Below are 19,487 nucleotides of genomic sequence, written 5' to 3' on the forward strand. Positions count from 1 at the left end.
TAATGACATCCACACGCCTTCAGTACAGCGCTAAAGACAAGTTAGTTAATCTGTTTCAGAATTAATCAAAAAATTTAAAAAGATATACTATATATATATCATACCATTGCTGATCCATCAAATGTAGTTCCAACAAGATGATTTAACATAAATGATTTCCCAAAAAAACTCTTCCTTCAAAAATTAAAAAACATAACAATTCCGCAGTAAAATTTTAATTTTATTTTACTCAGTTTTTTATTAAAATGGAAGATACAAGAAAAATACAAATAGCCGAAAATAAGTTTCCTATGCTTATTATGGGTGATGAAAATAGGTTTTTAAAAACTACATATTTCCAATATATACAGTATTGTGAAAGTCTTAGTGCTTCATTTTTTAAGGGACGTTCAACAGAAGTTCAAAATAATATTTTAAAAGCAAATTTTGGATTAACAAATGAAGACATACTCAGTTGGGAGAATAGAGCCTCTCGTTACCAAATGACTCCTCAAAGTTTCTCATTTTTTTTACATACACTGGTAAAAAAATGATTTATCCTACATATATCTTACACATATTGGGTACTCAAAATGTAGAAAATCATACACAAATAATACACATATCATACACATATCGGGTACTAATATATATATCATACATATATCAGGTACCTGATAGGTATACTATATATATAAGTACCCGATATGTGTATGATATGTGTATTATTTGTGTATGATTTTCTACATTTTGAGTACCCGATATATATAAGATATGTGTAGGATATGTGTAGGATAGACCATTTTTTTACCAGTGCATGTTGCTATGTACTCTGCTTCTCATGGTTTTAACGCAGTATATAATGGGATACAACAGAGATATGCTGAAAGAAAGCAAATAATGAATGTTGTGAGAAAACATGAGGATAAGTCTAAAAAAAGAAAGGCTAAAAAGAATAAAAAGAAAAACCACCAATCTGTTGATTCTGATTCTGATCCATTAACAAATGATGAATCAGATGATTATATGCAAAATACTGTTGATGATGATGATCAAATAGGTGATGATCAAGATGTTAATATAACACAGGTCGAAATGCTAAAAATCGGCAAAAAAAATGGCGCGAAAAGCAGTGGCTATTCTTGGCTATTCTTGGCTATTCTTGGCTGTTTTTGGCTATTTACGAATTAACCTATACTATTTGTAAATAGTTTATACAAATTTGCGAATAGTTTATGCGATTTGCGCCATTTTTTTTGCCTATTTTTGGTCATTTGACGTGTGTAAATCGGTTGATTGCGGATGCCTCTGGATCTCAATCACATGTTGATCAACCTTTTGATATGGAAGTCACACCAGTAGAACCAGTATCTAATCTGGATATTACAATGCCTCAGCCGCAGCTATTACAACAACCAGATAATAATTTATCTAATTTGACAAAATCTTCGAATAAAAAAAAGAAGTCAAATAAAAATATAATTCAGCAAGTTATTACAGGTCATAAACCAGGTGATGATGGTACATCACAAGTCAGAGACATTTTGGTTTATAATATCCCAGTATCCTGGACGCCAGAAGAAATTCTGCAAAAGTTAACATTTTGGGGGAATACTATCTCATTACAAATGAAACAACAAAAGAAATACCAAACAGTTCGTTTGAAGATAGAATTAAATTCTTTGCGTCTTACTCAGTTCGAAGGTAATGATAATCCTGTTTGGACTACGGATTTAGGGGGGATACCGGTTTGATGGTTTCCAGCAAGGTGGATACTCAAAGAAAGAAAACAACGTGAGAAGTTCCAAGCTACGATTCGAAAAATTCCAGAATTGATGACGATAGCAGCCTTATGGAAAGACCATTGCCCACATTCATTCCTTTTTGCGATTAAGGGTTTGAAAAGCTTTAAAATTATACAGACTGCAAAGGGGGATCATAAACTTATTAGTTATTTTGAAAAGTGGGTTGATATGCGTACAGCATTAGATAATCAATTTGATTGGGAGCGATTGCACCTGTCTTGGAATCAACATGATTCTCCATTGCAATGAACAAGGTCATTTGGTAATAATACCAACAAGGACCGGCAACGAACTTCAGGAAGTCGACAGACTGATAAAAGTAAACAGAATTCTAAGAATTCTAAAAAGAAACCACAAGAGGCAAAATCTGAGAAGCATAAAAAGCAAAAGAAAGATAAGTCCCATAAAACATCATGATCAAAGGTCTTAGTGGAAATTTTAGATGTTTTACGTAAATTAATTTAGGATATACTAGATTTTTTTAGGTTTTAGAATAATTTTCTTTTTGTTTTATAGTGTGTTTTTTTTTTTAGAAAAATATTTTTGATCTAGTCACCAAAGGATGTACGAATACTGGTAGGGTGCTTATGCATGTGAAAGTATTTGGGCAGGCATGACGGTAGATAGTTCTTTTGAACATATATTCTTAAGTCACCATTACTTTTATTAGTTTTTATTCGATCTTGTATTTAAACTAGATTAGTTCAATTTTGTATATTTTTCTTTTATAATAAATATTGTCCTTTGTTAAAAAAAAAAAAAAAAAACATAAATGATTTCCCGCATGATTGTTCACCCATACTCGAAACAACTTTTACTTTTTTGTAACCAAAATGCTTGAAAATTCCCTCATACCATCCAAATGATATGTTTTTTGCTATATTATCTACATGATGACCATCTTCAATAAAATAATTTTCATCCGAAGATAATCCATCTTTAAGTGGTTGAAATAAATTATTTCTTGTTACAGCAATTTGCATAGGAATTAGACAACAAATATTTTTCAAATTTCTTGTCGTATTCTTTAATATTATTATCATTAGTATCAAGAACTACTTTTAAACTAAGAGGACAATTTTGTTTAGGATCGATACAGCTATCTATTGGATATTTTTCAAACATTAATTTATATGTATTAATAAAATCATTTAGGTTTGTTCTCTGAAGTGTAAGTGATTTTTTTCCGCGTGCATTTCTGGAAATTAAATTGAGTTTTTTCAAGAGTAATTGTGACTAATAAAGAATTCAAGCATCCATTCTGTAAATCGAGTGAGATCAAATGGGTTTGTCGGTTATCGATACAGGAAATTTGAAGAAATTCCAAGGTTAAAATTTAATGGTAAATCAATAACTGAAAAAAAAAATATTATTATTAAATTTAACATAAAATTTTATATTGCAAACCTTTACTAAAAGAATCTCCAAAATTTTCGAAAAAATAAACGTAAACACGATTAATTTCTTTAAAATCATTTTTATAACCGTGTTGTTCTTTATTACCAGTAAAAATAATTGGATTATCTTCATCAGGTTTATTTTTCAATTTTTCTTTCGTAAATGCCATAATACAAGAACCATCCGGAGAACTTAAAACATTTACTAAATCTAAATTATACGGAAAATTACAAACTGCTGGTCGGAATTGCAGATTTACGAGTTTAAAAATACGTGCTTGTCCACTATTCTCAACAAAGCATAGTTCCTCAGTATCTTTGATGAATAGAAAATATTTAATGTTCGGTATTTTTTCATCATACCATTTTAATAATTGAATATTCGCATTACGTCCATGTAACCTTGAACGACTGTCGTCAAAAGAAAATACATTAAGCTATTTTTTTAAAAAAAAGAAAGAAGAAAGAAAAGAAAAGAAATGGAAATGATTTTTAAGCCATAAAGTGCGATTAAAAAAAAATTAATAAAACTAGGGAAATTTTTAAAATACCTTAGCTTCTTTCGTATTATATATAGCGAGCAAGCCTTTTGGCTCATTAATTGCAATAAGAAAATTTTCATCTGCATTCAACGTCTTGATCGAACGAGAATTACTAGAATTAAAATCATGTGCTAATCGTTGCGCAGTATCAAAGAATATTTCAATTCTTAGCCTTTCTTTATTGTAAAGTACGAGAAGAAATTTACGACTGTCGAACTGAGATATTTTTCTGTAATTATAAAAATGATATTAGATAGTATTTCTCCTAAAAAACTTTATTAAGTTATAAAAATTATCAATTTTCTTACTTAAAATCATATTTTTGAGGATCAATGAGAAATGATGTGCCAGATTGATTCCTAAGAGTTGGATATGGAATATAAGACTCATTTTCTTGAATCCGTAACTTATCGTCTTCTTTTAATGATACTTCATAAATAGTTATCTGCAGCTTATTTGGTTGTAACACTTCAATATTATATATCGCTTTAATGTCATAGTTTGGCGTGAAAAGTGATTCTATATTTCAGAATAAAAAGTTCTAACCCATCAAAAAGTTATTTGGATAAAATAAATAATAGACAAATGACTTACCCTTTACACTTAATACATTTAATACCATAGTACTGCAAATGAATAATATCGTAATTGTTAGTAAATAAGGAATAATTAAAAAAATATATATATATATTAAGATACTTGCCCATCTTTATTTATATTTTCTATTTCATCACATATCTTTTCAAACATATATTTCTCGGTTTCTTCCTTCTCTTTTTCAAATTCTCGTCTCAAATTATCTTCTAGTTGTTTATTATGCTGAGTATTTGGAAAAATTACTTGAAGTTTATTAGGAATTCCTTTTTTCCATTCATGGTATTCTTTAATAAAAGTATTTATAATATTTTCTTTAATATTATCATGCCCTTCAAATAATTTAAAATTTACAAGTTCTCGAATAAATTCTACATCTGACTTGTCATTGGTCTTTTGTTTTGCCTTCTTGATGTCAGAATCACCGAATATCAAATGCTTTGCATCAGATACCCAGTTGAGTTTCGATTGTTGTGTTTTTTGTTTATATTTTTCAAGTAATTTCTTTGAGCTGATTTCATCATTAAACATATCTTGAAAGGTTTTTATTGCAGATTTTGTCATTTCATCGTTATTTTCTGTTTCATTGATTTTTTCCAACATATTTTTAATAACGATACATGTTAAATTATATCTTTTTTTCATTTTTTTCCATTTTTTTGAATCGATTTTAATTTTTTCTTCAATTTGATTTTCTATTCCGGAATATTTTACTTGGATTCTTTTAAGATCTACACAATTAAAGATGCACTAATCATTAATAGTTTTTAATGATTAATTTAATAATATGTTTTACCTTCATTGTTTATATTTATTTGGATTGGATTTTCCTGCACAATATATTTGCCAAAATAACTAGTATAAATAGTACGAAAAACATAATTAATTACAATGTAAATAATTTTTAAAAAAATATTAAACAATATATACAATATATGCACCTCTCAAAAGCACGTAGTTTTATTGATGCCATTTGTTTAATGATTTCGATATCCTCAACTATAACATCATATTCTCGATTCTTTCTCGTATCATTTCGCTTTTTAGCAGCAGTTATTGCTTCTTGCAACGGATCTAAAAGATTTTCCATTTTTAATCCATATTTAATAAATAATCTTAATGCTTTCATATCCATTTTTTTACGATCAATACGTAAATAATGATCTTTCAATTTATTTTTGAGATCGGTTGGAAATTCTTCTTTAAAAACGAATAAAGCGCTTGGCTCAAATGAATTTTTCTTTATCAGTCGTCGGGTGACAAATGATTGATTTGTAGTAGATTCCACGACTAAATAAGATAGGTTTTCTCAAGTTTAATAATAAGATAATCCCAATTTAAGTCAATGAAAAAATTTTATAATACCAAACCTATTGGATGTAATGGGATATCATCTTTTATTTGATTATTAATTTCGGTCTTGATTTGATCAGACAAATTCACCTTTATATCATGAAAAATTATTAAATAAATTATTGGCTTTTAATTTTTATCTAAATGAAATAAATAAAATAAAGAAAATTGCTAAAGCTCACCAGCGGTGATGGTCACCATACCAGCATTATGATGTACTTTTGGCCAGGATTAAAAATCTAATAAGAAAACACTGGCCGGCATTACATCATAAATTAATCACTGGTGACCGTCACTACTGGTGATATTTAGCAATATCTTAAAATCAAACCTTAAAACCATCATTAATCTTGAAATCTTCTTGTTCTTCTTGGCATATTTTTACTTCATATTCGTCATCCGTATCATCATCATCGTCTGTGTTAGTATCAGAATTCTCAAGATTAAAATCAAAGTTTTCTAAATCTTTGTCGTTCATAAAACACATCTGGTGATCGGTAAGTTTTGTTAAGTATCTAAAAAAAAAAATTTAAGAATGAGAAATTAATTATAAATCCTAAATTTTAACGCAAAAAAAAACTTAAAAACGATACCTGTGTAAATTAACCATATTCCTCTTAATTTGAGAAGCAGCACTTAAAGAATTTACATAGCATTCAATTTCGGGCCAATGAATAATTAAACCCAAATTAGAATTCACTTTTAATAAGTAAATTCCTGGACGTAACGAAGGCTTATTTATATCATTAATTGATGCTGTAACTGTAAGCAAATCATATCTGTAAGAAAAAATATAGATTAATTATTTTCGTATATAATGGCATAGCATTATTACCAAAAAAAAAACAAAATAATAATAATAATAAATAAATAAAAAAAATACGCTTTATTTACATTTGTTGATTAATTAAATTTCTATTCAACAAGAGCTTCGCGATTAAATTGCGATTTCCATAACATCCAATAAGACGAAATGAGACTGAATTCAATTTCGTATAATTAATTTCAGAAATAGATTTGAAACTCGACGGGACCATATCATTGCATAGCTTCCTTAATTGTTCCTTGGAGATAATTATCTTGTCCACTTCAAGAATTTAACATAATGAAAAATTAATATTACTTTACAGAATGTACCAGCATTTTAATTTCACAACTAAATTTACCAATGCCGTTTGAACCATCATCATTGCATAAGTCCAACAATCGATATAATCCAATAATATCAACAGCTAAATCACTAGAAATCTCATTATGTTTAACTTGCTGTAAAGACGTCGTTAAAGGATCGCTATGAATGTAAGATTCATCCATGTCTTCCTGAATTTCTAAAGAAAGAATTATAATACTATATTAAAGAAAGTACTGATTTGTTATTGTGAATAATTCGAATTAATTTTACATTGTGACTATTGGATATATTATTAGGAATGCAGAAAATTTTAATTAAAAAGCATATAATAAATAAATAAAAATATTCATGTACCATAAGAATCGTTTACAAAAATTTAAAAAATTTTAAACGATAAATAATTTTAAATTCTGTATATAAATGAGCATTGAAATATTGAAATCGTTTTTGGAAACAATCGGCTAAATAATGTGCCGACATATCATTAATTATGTTCCTAATAAGTAATTCTTTTTGAAAAATTCTGGTTTAAAACTTGCGGTTGTATTTATTAAGTTACATTGTTGTGTTACGATCGACTTTTTCACACGCTGCATTTGGCCAAGGCGTAAATAAATTTCACATGCGTATTTTTTTTTGGAATAAAAATCAGGAAAAAGAAAATGTGAAGATAGTAATTATTTTTGGGAATATTACCAACATTCTCTTTTTTTTTATGGTTTCGGGATAGGCTTAAAGACTTAAATTGATTCCAGAACTCTTGGAAAAGATTATGTGAAAATGCACATCCGGGATTTGGCTGACATTCTTATAATATCACCACATTACTGATCATTTTGTTCAATCTCATCACAAAAAAAAAGACCATTTACCGTACCATTCCGAAATTAAACAACCGGCCAATTAGTCATAATTCTGGTCAAAATTACCATAATGCGGGCCAGGTTGCTTATTTACGGGTTGTTTGATTTCGGAATGGTACGGTATAAGTTATTTTTTCATATTTTAATTTTACTTCGGAATTATGTTACTCAAAATTGGAATATTAATAAACACTTTTAATAATGGTGACTTTTACTATTTGATGAAAATAAATTTATGATTTAATTGTGTTAATTCTCAATTAGTAAAAACCTGTATTATGGATGATGATCCAAATCATCCAATTAATCGCAAATTTTTAGGTTCCCCATATTCACCTCCGCTCATCAATTGTTGCTGTATTATCACATATTATAACAATATCAAAAATCAAATAGTATATTATAAATTACATTATTAAAATATTTAATAGTATTACATATTAGGCGACTGTTATTTGTACCGTGTAATAATTCAATCACGTTAAGATCGTTAAGCGGTCTATTAATTCTACTGCGCCATTGTTTGAAAATGAAAGTTAAATGATAAACCAGCTCGACCAGAAGAGATCCTCTTGTATTCGAGTTAGTGGATCAAAGTGTGGGAAATGTCATATAAAAAGTATTGGCTCTATAATATATATAGTATACTGTATATAGGACAAGTACGGTACGGATTTTTGGAATTTTCGGAAATTTAATCAATTGATCAACCGTTGATAATTTTGATGCAATGACCTTAAACTATTGGCTGACTGATTTTATTTAGGGGATCAAAAATACCAATTATAATTTATTTACTTTTATTTTGCGGGAATTATTATTTTAATTGGTTCTTTAGTTTCTTTAAATATATTACGTGAAGTTTAGTGAAATAATAGACTTAAAAATTCTTTTCTTTCTTGAATTTTTCATTTTCATATTTATTTTTATTTTCATTAAGAAACTCGGGAAATGTTATAATTTTATTCCTAATAATAAAGAATTACTTTTGTACTGTAGTTTGATGTGGCAAACTCTTAGTATTGTAATATAGTATGTAGTTTGCGTTTTTTGTTAGTACGTATGATTTTAAATCGTACTACTTTGATTGCTAAATATAGAAAAATTGTGAAAAAAAAATCATACATACATACTTTTTACCAGCCTCGCCATACACTTTCAATCCCTTGAAGTCCTATGCAATGGCGCTCGCTCTTTAAAATATGAAAATAAAAATTTAAATAAATATTTTTATTTGTTATACTAGCATGTCATTATTTATATGCATTAATCTTTAAATAAATAAATTATAAACACAATAATATTTAAGCTTTTTCATGTTCTTTATTAAATTTTTAATTTTTTTAATTTTTTTAATATTCTCGCAGATCTTAAGTGAAAAAATTGAAGCTGAAACCCTATAACTAATATTTCTATAATAAAACTTCGATAGTTTCCCCTTATTGTCACTAATCCCAATAAATCATTAATTAAAATAATTAATGAGGCACTTTTTCATCATAAGAAAAAGGCAAAAAGAATCGAAAATTAAAGGGTAAAAATTCTTATGTTCAAGTAGGTCTGATTTAAGGTATATTTATAATAATTATATTCTATCTACCCTTACTTTAAATATCCCCATTAAAATAATTATTTCTATTTTTAAATTCCTGATAAAATAATTGGTTGTCATACTTAACCATTTTGATCCCCTTGACCATCTTAATCCCCTAACGAGTAACAATACAAGTACCCCTAACACCATAATTCATGATAGTTTAAGGTCAATTCCGGACCGCAGTAAATGTTAAACACTTCAACACTTAATTTAAATATAATACTGCGCCCCTTAATTAGTAAATTCACTACCAGTTGATACAAAAGTGACGCAAAAATTATCACGTGGATTATTTGATTATGGATTTTTTTTGGAATTGATCGCCGTCGAAAATTTTTCGTTCCAAAAAGTTTCGATCACATGGAATTATGGAAGATGAACGACCATTTTAAAGTGAAGAATTTTTGGAATTTGGACCTGGGGAAGAGTTTTAGGCGTGTGAATAGATGAGCCATTGCTGTTCAAGGTCGATAACGCTTTCTAGGAGGATTCAATTTGTGGAAATTTCTTCACCTTCGGTTTTTTGGAATATTAGATTCTTGTGTGACGTTCGGAACTGTCATGTTTTACGACCCGATACAGAAGTGTTCGTAGACTGTATTAGGACCTGATGCTTCGAAGAATTTGAGGATTGATTTATTGGATGGAGAGTAGGCAAAAACATAAAGGGAATTTATTATATGCCAAAAATACATAACTGTGCAAAGTCTGTTTTCAGAGTCGGATCCACGTTAGCCACAATCAACGACCGGCCTAAATTTTCGGCCCACCTTTATAATGCCTTAAGAATTTTCTAGCATTACTTTTGACATATAGTAATTATCGATGATTAATCGTCAATTTGGGGCATATTGAGATTTCGGGCACAACATTTATATGCTCTATTTATAAATACTATTTACGATTTAAACATGAAGTATAAAATTTGCATTACGTGATTGAAATATGAAATTGATTAAAAAAAAATTTCTTTCAAACTTTCAAAATTTAATTCTATGCTGTATCATCTGAAAGATAGTGAGAAATTTGGGAGTTTTCAAATATTCGTGACTATAATTAAGAAATCTATCGAGAAAAAATTTCAAATTTATAATTTCGGTTACATATAATTATTTTATATCGATATTTCAATCATTATTAAAAAGAATTTTCCATCGAAAGGAAATGGATTTATAGGAAATTTTTTCAAAATTCATGAAAAAAATCGACAAATATTAAAATAATGATGCACTTTCAAAGTCAACCAACACAGGTTATAGCGCAAACACATTTAAATTACTGTATGTATGAAAAATTTGGAAAAATTATTAAAAAAAAAATACGCTCATATTTTTATTACTTTTATTGAAGTTTAATGGTGTGTAAAAACATAATCAAAACTTGTTATTTCTAGCTTTTTATATTGTGGCCAGAACCCGAAGATCACAATTTTGTTCTTTAGCCAATCATCTTTGTTAAATGTGTGTAACTTATAGACTATTTCATTTATTTTGATGATACATTTCAATATTTTAAAAATTTCCGTTGATAATTAATTTTATTTACATACTTTTCACTTTTCGTTAAAAATCTTGATTCATTTAATAAACCATAAAATATTACAAATGATCAACTTTACTTATTACACAAAAGACATAATTTTATATAGAAGGATAATTTTCGTAACGATTATTGTAATTTACGGATATTCACTGACTTTTTTCTGGGTAGTGTATGTGATATTTAATCCAAATGATGTAAATGCGTCAAAAATATTTATGCGATAGTTTGTACTCTGACTGCGTGACTGCGTGATCCTATTTGGCTGCATAATAAAAGGAGTTTATAATTCCGATTGCGTAATAATTGATTGTCATGAGTCTTGATTGGAGGTGCAGCAGCGTCGAAAATATCGTCAGAATGAAAATTTTTTTTATTGTATTTATTCTTTTTCTAGATTTTTTTAGGAACAGAAATATTCTTTTATTCGTCTTCTAGAGATGAAGATTTACCATAACACAACAGATAAATACGGGGTACATTATGGTATAAAGGGTGTTTGATTTTTAAATATTATACTGAGTAACTGATTAAGTGTAACAGTTTTAATATTCTATTACTAAAGGAGTGAGCAAAACAATCAAAATAAAATGTGCCATGCGTATGAAATTTTTAAAAAAGAAATTCTGTCCACAAAAGGAAACTTGTATGGAAACAATATCAAAATGTATGTATTGACTTACGGTATAGAATTATTTTATCATAAGACCTATTTTTCAGTCATACGCCAAAAAATACAACTGATAGAAATGAACAAGGCCAATATATATTTTAAAGTTCACATTTTATTTTTTCATATCATTTAATTTGCATAAATTATCTGAATATTAATTAAATTAAAAAATAATAATATATATTATATAATAATATTAAATATATTTAATATATTTAATTTGTCAATTTCATTACTTTTGTAACTTTATTAGTCTTGGACTAGAATACTAGATGTATTATTTATTATTATTTTGAATTTTTACGTTTGATTAAATAATGTGGGGTTTAGATTAATTCGGTCTAGTCCAAAAAAAAATCATCCTTTAAAACCCTAAAATAGTTTAAATTATAAATATCATAATTTAAGTTTAAAAAAAAAAATAATAAATAAATTATAAATATCACAAAATGATATAAATTAAAAATACCATAAAATGATATGAAACTAACCAAATAGAGTTAATCATTTTTATTTTTAAAATGTTATGTCGATCAATCGGTTAGACAGATAAACAAACTCATTATCTTACGCCTCGACGCATAAATGTCATTGAAGTATTACGGTTACAAAGCCAAACTAAACCACACAGCCCACACTGATAATTTTATTATTATTGTATATATATTATTAAAGTATAAATCATGAAACATTCGATATATTAATGGATTCTTAAAAAAAAAATTAAAAAAAAAATACGATTTTTACATATTTATTAAACCAAATAAATAAAATAATATCTGGACCGTTCTCCGTTCTCGGATATGGAAAAATTAATTAATGGTTATAAACTTCTCATAAATGATTGCCAAAATAAACACCAAAAACTTTTTTAGTTTACTAGAACTGTTTAAACAATAATAATATCTTGTATCACCTGTAGAATGTAGATTATAATAGAATTTTAACACGTGTAAAATACAAGTTCAGAACATGGTACAGTAGATCATTAGATCATCGATTTATAAATAGCAGTTTTCCACATCGAAGATACATATTCTAGAAACCTGTCTATTTATTCATTATTTAACAGTAAAGATTATTACAAATAACAATATAGGATTTATTCAGTTTACTATATAAAGTTCAATAATGATTATCAATGATCAATAAATATCAACCAGTTTAGATGTTTCTTTTTTAAAAAAAATTCATTTCCTTAACGTTAATTTCATCTTTTAATATTTATCATAATATTTCATAATGTCTTTGGACAGTGTTAGAAATCACATCCTTTCAAACTCTAGTGAGGGACGTGTCGAAGTCAATCAAAGAGATTTAATTTATAAAATTTTAGCTAGGTATGTCGTTAACTATGATGTGTTCATTATTGTTTATTAAAAAATATATATATTTATAATTTTTTTTATTCTTTAGATACTCTTGTAAATTTGTAATATTTCGAGAGTTAATGCAAAATTCTGGTAAAATTTTTATTTTATACCTTCTTATATATATTTAACCTATAATTTTATAACAAAAGATTTAATTATCATTTTATATATTTAATTAAAGATGATGCGGAATCTTCAAGCGTTAAAATTTTATTTGAAACAGATGGTAATAAAATCACAAAAATAATATTCAAAAATAATGGATTCATTTTTAGAGCTGAAGATTGGAATCGATTAGTGAAAATTGCCGAAGGAAATCCTGATGAGCAAAAGGTAAGGAAGAAATCTTAAAAATAATTTCATCATTTTTTTTAAAGTTAAAATCATCGTGTAACATTTCTTTTTATGCCATTAATAGATAGGCGCTTTTGGCGTAGGATTTTATTCAGTATTTTCTGTTACTGAAACTCCATTGTAAGTAATTATAAAGGCTTTAATTATTTTTTTTTTTCTTACTCAAAACGAACTATTTATTAATCTATATACGTATTCACATAGTGTTTCTTCCGGCGGACAAGGAATGGCTTTCTATTGGCGCGGAAATCAGTTGTATACGAAACAAGGACCAACTGATGATGATGATAAAGATTGGACAACATTTTTTATGGACACTAGAGAACCTTTAGATGTAAATATTTCTTGATCAAATTATATACGTGTCATTATATTCGTACCTTGACGCTCCTTTTTTTCTCGTTAATTAGATACCAAATATTGAGGAATTCACTCGGTTCTTGGTTAATTCATTGGTTAGTTTATTTATATAAAGTTCGCTATTTTAATCTTTATAATTAATATTATATTCCTTCGTTTTTTTTTTTACAATAATAGGGATCTACAGAAAATCTTCAAGACGTTTCATTGTATATTGACGATACATTAATAGCACAACTATCAAAGAAAGTGCACAAGCCTAAACTTATAGATATTGCATCTGGTTTTAACACATTTTCTCCAAAAAAAATGTTTCATCTTACATCAGTAGATTTTAGAAGAGTTAAACTAGACGTTATGAGATTACTTATACCAACGAAAATTAATATAAAACAATTGCGTTCAAATATGTATCAAAAGGAAGTATCGACTATTGTATTTAGAATTGCAAATGGTCATTTGGATGTTAATGTTAACGATGAATTTTCTACAAAAATGGAACGCGTTACTAAGAAAAAATCACCAAATAAAACTTCCATCCAAATGATTTTTACTGAATTTAACGAGCTTGATTCACCTATAGATTATATCAAAAATCTTTCTCCTATATATAAAGATTTAATTTCATATCCTGAACAAGGAAAAGTATATATTGGTTTCCCAACTAATCAAACAACCGGTTCTTGTTCTCATTTGGCAGCTCGTGTAATTCCTACTGTAAGTATATTTTAACTTATTATATAATATTTTATTATTGATATCATTATCTTATTAATATAATTATTACATATATATCCTTCTAGATGGAACGAGAGTTGATTGATTTTGCTGAACCAACATTAGCAGAATATAACAATGAAATGTTATGTCTAGCAGGGACATTGAGCAGAATTTTATACGAAAATGAAATGGTTCAAATGTTGCATCAATATAATGGGAATATCAGTTTAGATGTTGAAGATAATGAAGAAACGAACCGCCCTAAAAAGCGTGCATCCAAGAAAAAGTCGTTATATAAATGGCTTGTAAAACGTTTTAAATCCAGTAATCGCACGCCAATCGTGCAATCAGCACCTCCCTACCGTGAATGGCTGGAAAAATGGGCAGTATACGCTATATCACATTTTACATACAATACAAGTACTCCGAATACGCAAGTTAGCACAATAGCAGAAACCCAATTTTCAAATTGCTTGAAGCAGAACATGCTTATTTTATCAACAAACGGTATCCTTCCAATATCTGATGTTCGCTTACCTAATCCGGAAATGGTAGAATTCATAAAGACAGTCCCACTCGTTCCAGAAAATTTGTTGGAACAATGTAACACATTTTTTGCTAAAGCTAAAGATACAAAACTAATAGAAGAGTTAGGCTTTAAAGATATTCTAGTTGAACTTAAAAGTCGAGCATTTTCTGAAAATGAAATAATTAAACTTTTGAAATGGTGGATTTCTTATCTATCAAAAGGAAATACCTTTGACACACAGCTTTTGAAGTTTGCACGAATTGGTGATAGTTCTCAAACTCTCAGTGCGATTAAATTTTATTTGAATCCAGACAAAATTCCCTTAGATATAAGTATCCCATTTAAAGTTTTACCATATAATATTTCCAGAAATTTCACTGATCATGAGCTTAAGAACAGCTTGAAATGGACCGAATTATCATTGGTTGATTGGGCAAAGTTTATTGTTAACCATCCTGAATTAGAATCAGATCCCGAATTTGCTGAAAAAGTTCACCATGTTTTGGCAAAAAATTTGGCTAGTATTTCACCACAAGATAAAGAAACTATTCGACAATTATTTGTTAAAAAGAGATGCATACCAACTAAATTTGGAATGAAAGCTCCTAAAAAAACTTATTTCCATGGGGTTGATATATTTCCTAGCTTGCCAACGATAAAGTTTCAAAACTTCACATCGAGTATTCAACTTTTGATGGAACACTTTGGAGTTCATAAGGCAAGGATATTTTTTTATAATTTACCATTAATAATTTTAGAGTATATTAATAATTAATTGCTTATATAGGTTATAAAATTAAAACTCATTCTTGAACGACTCGTTAGTCAAGAAGATTGTGATTATATTCAAGTCTTACAATATCTTGCTTCAGTATCTGATGATCTCAAGGAGAGCGATATGAATAAATTGAAGAATAATCCCATCTGGCCTAGAGAAAATTTATTAGGTACACAGTCAAATGGAAAAATTCAACGTTTTGTCGCCAATGACTTACATATACCTTCAAGATTATACCGTGAGCTTGGTTTACCTATAATTGATTGGAAAGTAGGATGGTCTAATAAATCAATCGAAGGTATATTCATTCATTTAATTTGTTTGTTAATTTATCAAGTTATATATATATTTAATTAATCCAAATTTATAGGAAAATTTTTAATCAGTTTGGGTTTGCAAGAATATCCCAAACTCGATACAATTCTCAGACTGGCAGCGCCTCCAACTAATCCTGAAATTCGGGAATTGGCTCTCCAATATTTTATTGATAAATTTGATAAATATTCTGAAGTATTTTACGTACCGGAAAATATCGATATTGCATTTTTGCCTTGCTCAAATTCCAACACTTACGCAACGCCTTCGGAGTGCTTTACTAATGATAAGTGCATGATAATGGATTTCCAAATTATACGTAAAGATTTAATTCCTGAAGCGAAAAAACTTGGTGTTCGTCAACAACCTAATCGTGAAGAATTCATAAAGATGTTAACTGAGAATCCACCAAAAACTGAAAGTAAGGCAAAAGAAGTTTTTGAATATTTGAATGCAAAAAAAGAACTTTTTACTGATGCCGATTGGAAGACTCTCAATAATTCCAACATTATTCCAATTCGAGTTGAAAGTCAACATGACGTAATTACTGACGAGCTTTTAAAACCACGTGACTGTTTCCTTAAACTTAAAGAAGAAAGGTATGTACTTTTTGAACACAAATCTTTTTTTAATGAATATTTTTTGTTTTTTTTAAAAGAAAATTATTTTTTGTTTTTTTTGTTTTTTTTAGCTTGAATAATTTCTTTCCATATGTTGATTTTGGAACAAAGGCCAATGAATTTTTGGCCAAATGTGGTGCTAAAGAACCATCCTCAGCTGATTTTGCCGAAATATCAATTGATTCATCACATGAATTGTGGAATTTATATTTAGACAATTATTTGGAAATTTTAAGAAGAATTGATCCCGACCTTGGAACAATTCTCAACCTGATAACAAATCCAATTTATCCTGAAATTCGAGAAATGTCCCTCAAGTACTTTGCTAATTGCTTTCATAGTAAATATTCACAACATTATAAACCAGAAGAAATCGATATTGCATTTTTACCTTGCTCAAATTCTGATTATTATGCAAGGTATTGGGAATGCTTTATTAATGAAGAATGCGAGATATTGGGATTCAAAATTATACGTGAAGATTTACGTTCCAAAGCAAAAGATTTTGGTGTTCGTCAAAATCCTTATCATACAAATCTTTTAAAGAGGTTAACTGAGAATCCACCAAAAGATGAAAATAAAGCAAAAAAAATTTTTGAATATTTATATACACAAAAAGGAAGTTTCACTGATTCTGATTGGAAGAAGCTTGAAGATTTCGAATTTATTCCAATTCAATATGAAATTCGTCCTGATGAATTTATTAACAAACTTATCAGGCCACGTGACTGTTTCTTTGAACTAAAGGATTGGTACGTATTCTTAACTTTTTTTTAATAAACATTTTGTTAAGCATGTTCTAAAAAATAATAAAATAAATGCATATTTTTTTTTTTTTAGCTTAAATAATTTCTTTGTCAGTATTGATTTTGGAAAAAAAGCTAATGATTTTTTAGCCAAGTGTGGTGTTAAAAATGAGCCATCCTCACAAGATTTTGTTAATTTGTTAGTTAATTTTTCACATGAATTGTGGCATTTATATAAGGATGATGTAAAAGAATACCTGAACATTTTGAAAAAAATTAACGATGATCTTGATGAAATAACCCCAGGAAAAATGAATGAACTCGATGTTTTAATTGCTAATAAACTTGGTCTTAATAGCGAAGAGAAGAATAATTATTATCTGGCATCAGCGAAAGAAATTTACGTAAATGATAATAAAATATATCAGCAAGCTTTTGATCCATTATTAGCTCCTAAAAAATTGGAACCTTTATATATGGTATGTATATTAAAATTTTTTTTAACCTTTAATAAAGGATTATTTCATATTCTTTTTTTTTCTTTTTTTTTAAAAAAAAAATTAGAAATTGGGAAGTAAATCGTTGCATAATTCTGTACTAAAATCCGTGATTCCAACTGGTCCAATTCAAAAAACTCGGTATTCTCAACAATTACAAAAAATAATTAATGAACGAGCGAGCTTGTTCTATCTTAACCACCCGAAAGAAGTATTTAAGTACAATGAAAAATGGCTTAAAAAACTAAAAGTTAGAGAGATCGAATATATGGAAACAAGTTATAAGTTAGGATCCATTACTATAAATGAAAAAAATAATATTACCACCAATATTTTTCAAGAAAGCAAGAATTCATGTATTCTTTATGTTACTCCTAACTCTAATTTAATCGATGTTTCACAACAAATAGCAAATCATATCTTGACATCATTTAATTCGAAGGATATTTCTTATTTCAACACGGTTTTATCCGCACCTTTATCAAGTTTAACGAATATAGGAATATTCGAACCTAAATTGCCTAAGTTTTCTTTCCTGAACAATGATGAGCAATCTCAAGATTATGATAATGAAGATATTAATTTGATCAAATCTCTTAAAAATAAGGAACCAATTACCATAACTTCTGAAAATACACAAGATTTAAGAAACTTTTTACAAGATTCCATAAAATCTTGTTATTCTAATTCAGGAAATATTAAAAGTTCTAATACAAAACATAACACAAAAACTTGTATAAGCGAAAGCCAAGTGAATTATTGTGACGTAATGCCTGGTAATAAGTAACATACGATATTGTTTTTTAATTTGATTATGTTTATTATCTTTCTTTTTTGTTAATTTTGATTTATTTAATTGTAGGTTATTCAATACACTGTGTTGGAAACTTACAAAAGATTGAACTCTACGTTCCTAATGAGGTTGATCATTCAGAAATCTTATCTCAATCACGTACTGCTCCATTGAGCCAGTTCATAAATATGATAAAAGATCTTGCAGATATTTTTGAAATTACATCAAAAGTCATTCGTATATTTTATGATGATAGTGTAAACTCAATTGCATTTAATCGTGATGGAGCGTTATTTTTTAATTTAAAATTTTACCTTGAATTACACGAACAAGAATGCAAAACTAAACCAACAATTGATGCTATGACTTATTGGTTCATGATATTTTGTCATATATTGGCACATAATTTTGTTCAACTCCATAATTCAGAATTTGAAGTAAGCATAATTTTTTTTTAAAAAAAGTTTTTTTTTTATAGTTTTATATTTGATTCTAATTTTTATATTATTACTCTTTTTTTCTTTTTTTTTAATAGTATTATTCTTCATCACTCGCAAAAACATATATGCCAATTTTCTTGGAATTAATGAATAAACGTGAAATCTCAGTTAAAACTTTTAGCACTAAAACTTTTTGGAAAAGTTTTAATCGATTTTTAACTCGAAATTAAAATATAAAATCTTGAATAGATAAATATATTATACCAATAGATATTCAATGAATAATGTTAATTATATGTATATTATTATTTTTTAAATTTATTATTATTATTATTATGTTTTTTTTAATTCCTATTACTTCAATGATTTTAGTTAGTATTCATAACAATATTTTAGTATAGGTTTATATATAAATGTACTATATTTATATCTCATTTTATTTTGTTTATTATTTTATATATTAGTTATTCATAAATAACAATTTGATC

General features: G+C 27.6%; 3 protein-coding genes across 3 annotated transcripts; 2 read left to right on the forward strand and 1 right to left on the reverse strand.

Annotated features, from left to right (window-relative positions):
- Positions 1-245: 245 nt before the first annotated feature.
- OCT59_002271 (uncharacterized protein) lies at positions 246-1,170 on the forward strand (the record flags this gene model as incomplete). The annotated part of the gene is made up of 2 exons (XM_066144386.1): positions 246-521; positions 856-1,170. The coding sequence occupies 2 exons, from the start codon at positions 246-248 to the stop codon at positions 1,168-1,170; spliced, it is 591 nt and encodes a 196-aa protein (XP_065995551.1).
- A 1,834-nt stretch (positions 1,171-3,004) lies between these two features.
- On the reverse strand, positions 3,005-7,003 carry OCT59_002272 (uncharacterized protein; the record flags this gene model as incomplete). Its single annotated transcript, XM_066144387.1, has 13 exons — positions 6,837-7,003; positions 6,565-6,757; positions 6,264-6,449; positions 6,002-6,185; positions 5,688-5,760; positions 5,259-5,607; positions 5,114-5,172; positions 4,427-5,048; positions 4,318-4,349; positions 4,032-4,242; positions 3,733-3,952; positions 3,192-3,618; positions 3,005-3,045 (listed from the first exon to the last, which is right to left on the reverse strand). Exons 1-13 carry the CDS (start codon positions 6,982-6,984, stop codon positions 3,005-3,007), a joined length of 2,745 nt encoding a protein of 914 aa, XP_065995552.1. The 5' UTR covers positions 6,985-7,003.
- Positions 7,004-12,716: 5,713 nt separating this feature from the next.
- OCT59_002273 (uncharacterized protein) lies at positions 12,717-19,487 on the forward strand (the record flags this gene model as incomplete). The annotated part of the gene is made up of 15 exons (XM_025333368.2): positions 12,717-12,814; positions 12,891-12,937; positions 13,029-13,180; positions 13,266-13,321; positions 13,406-13,535; positions 13,612-13,656; positions 13,739-14,278; positions 14,365-15,528; positions 15,598-15,886; positions 15,959-16,502; positions 16,595-17,275; positions 17,364-17,748; positions 17,834-18,542; positions 18,629-18,996; positions 19,095-19,487. The coding sequence occupies 15 exons, from the start codon at positions 12,717-12,719 to the stop codon at positions 19,227-19,229; spliced, it is 5,343 nt and encodes a 1,780-aa protein (XP_025189822.1). The 3' UTR covers positions 19,230-19,487.

Source organism: Rhizophagus irregularis, chromosome 10 (genome assembly GCF_026210795.1).
Source record: "Rhizophagus irregularis chromosome 10, complete sequence".
NCBI classification, from domain to species: Eukaryota; Fungi; Glomeromycota; class Glomeromycetes; order Glomerales; family Glomeraceae; genus Rhizophagus; species Rhizophagus irregularis.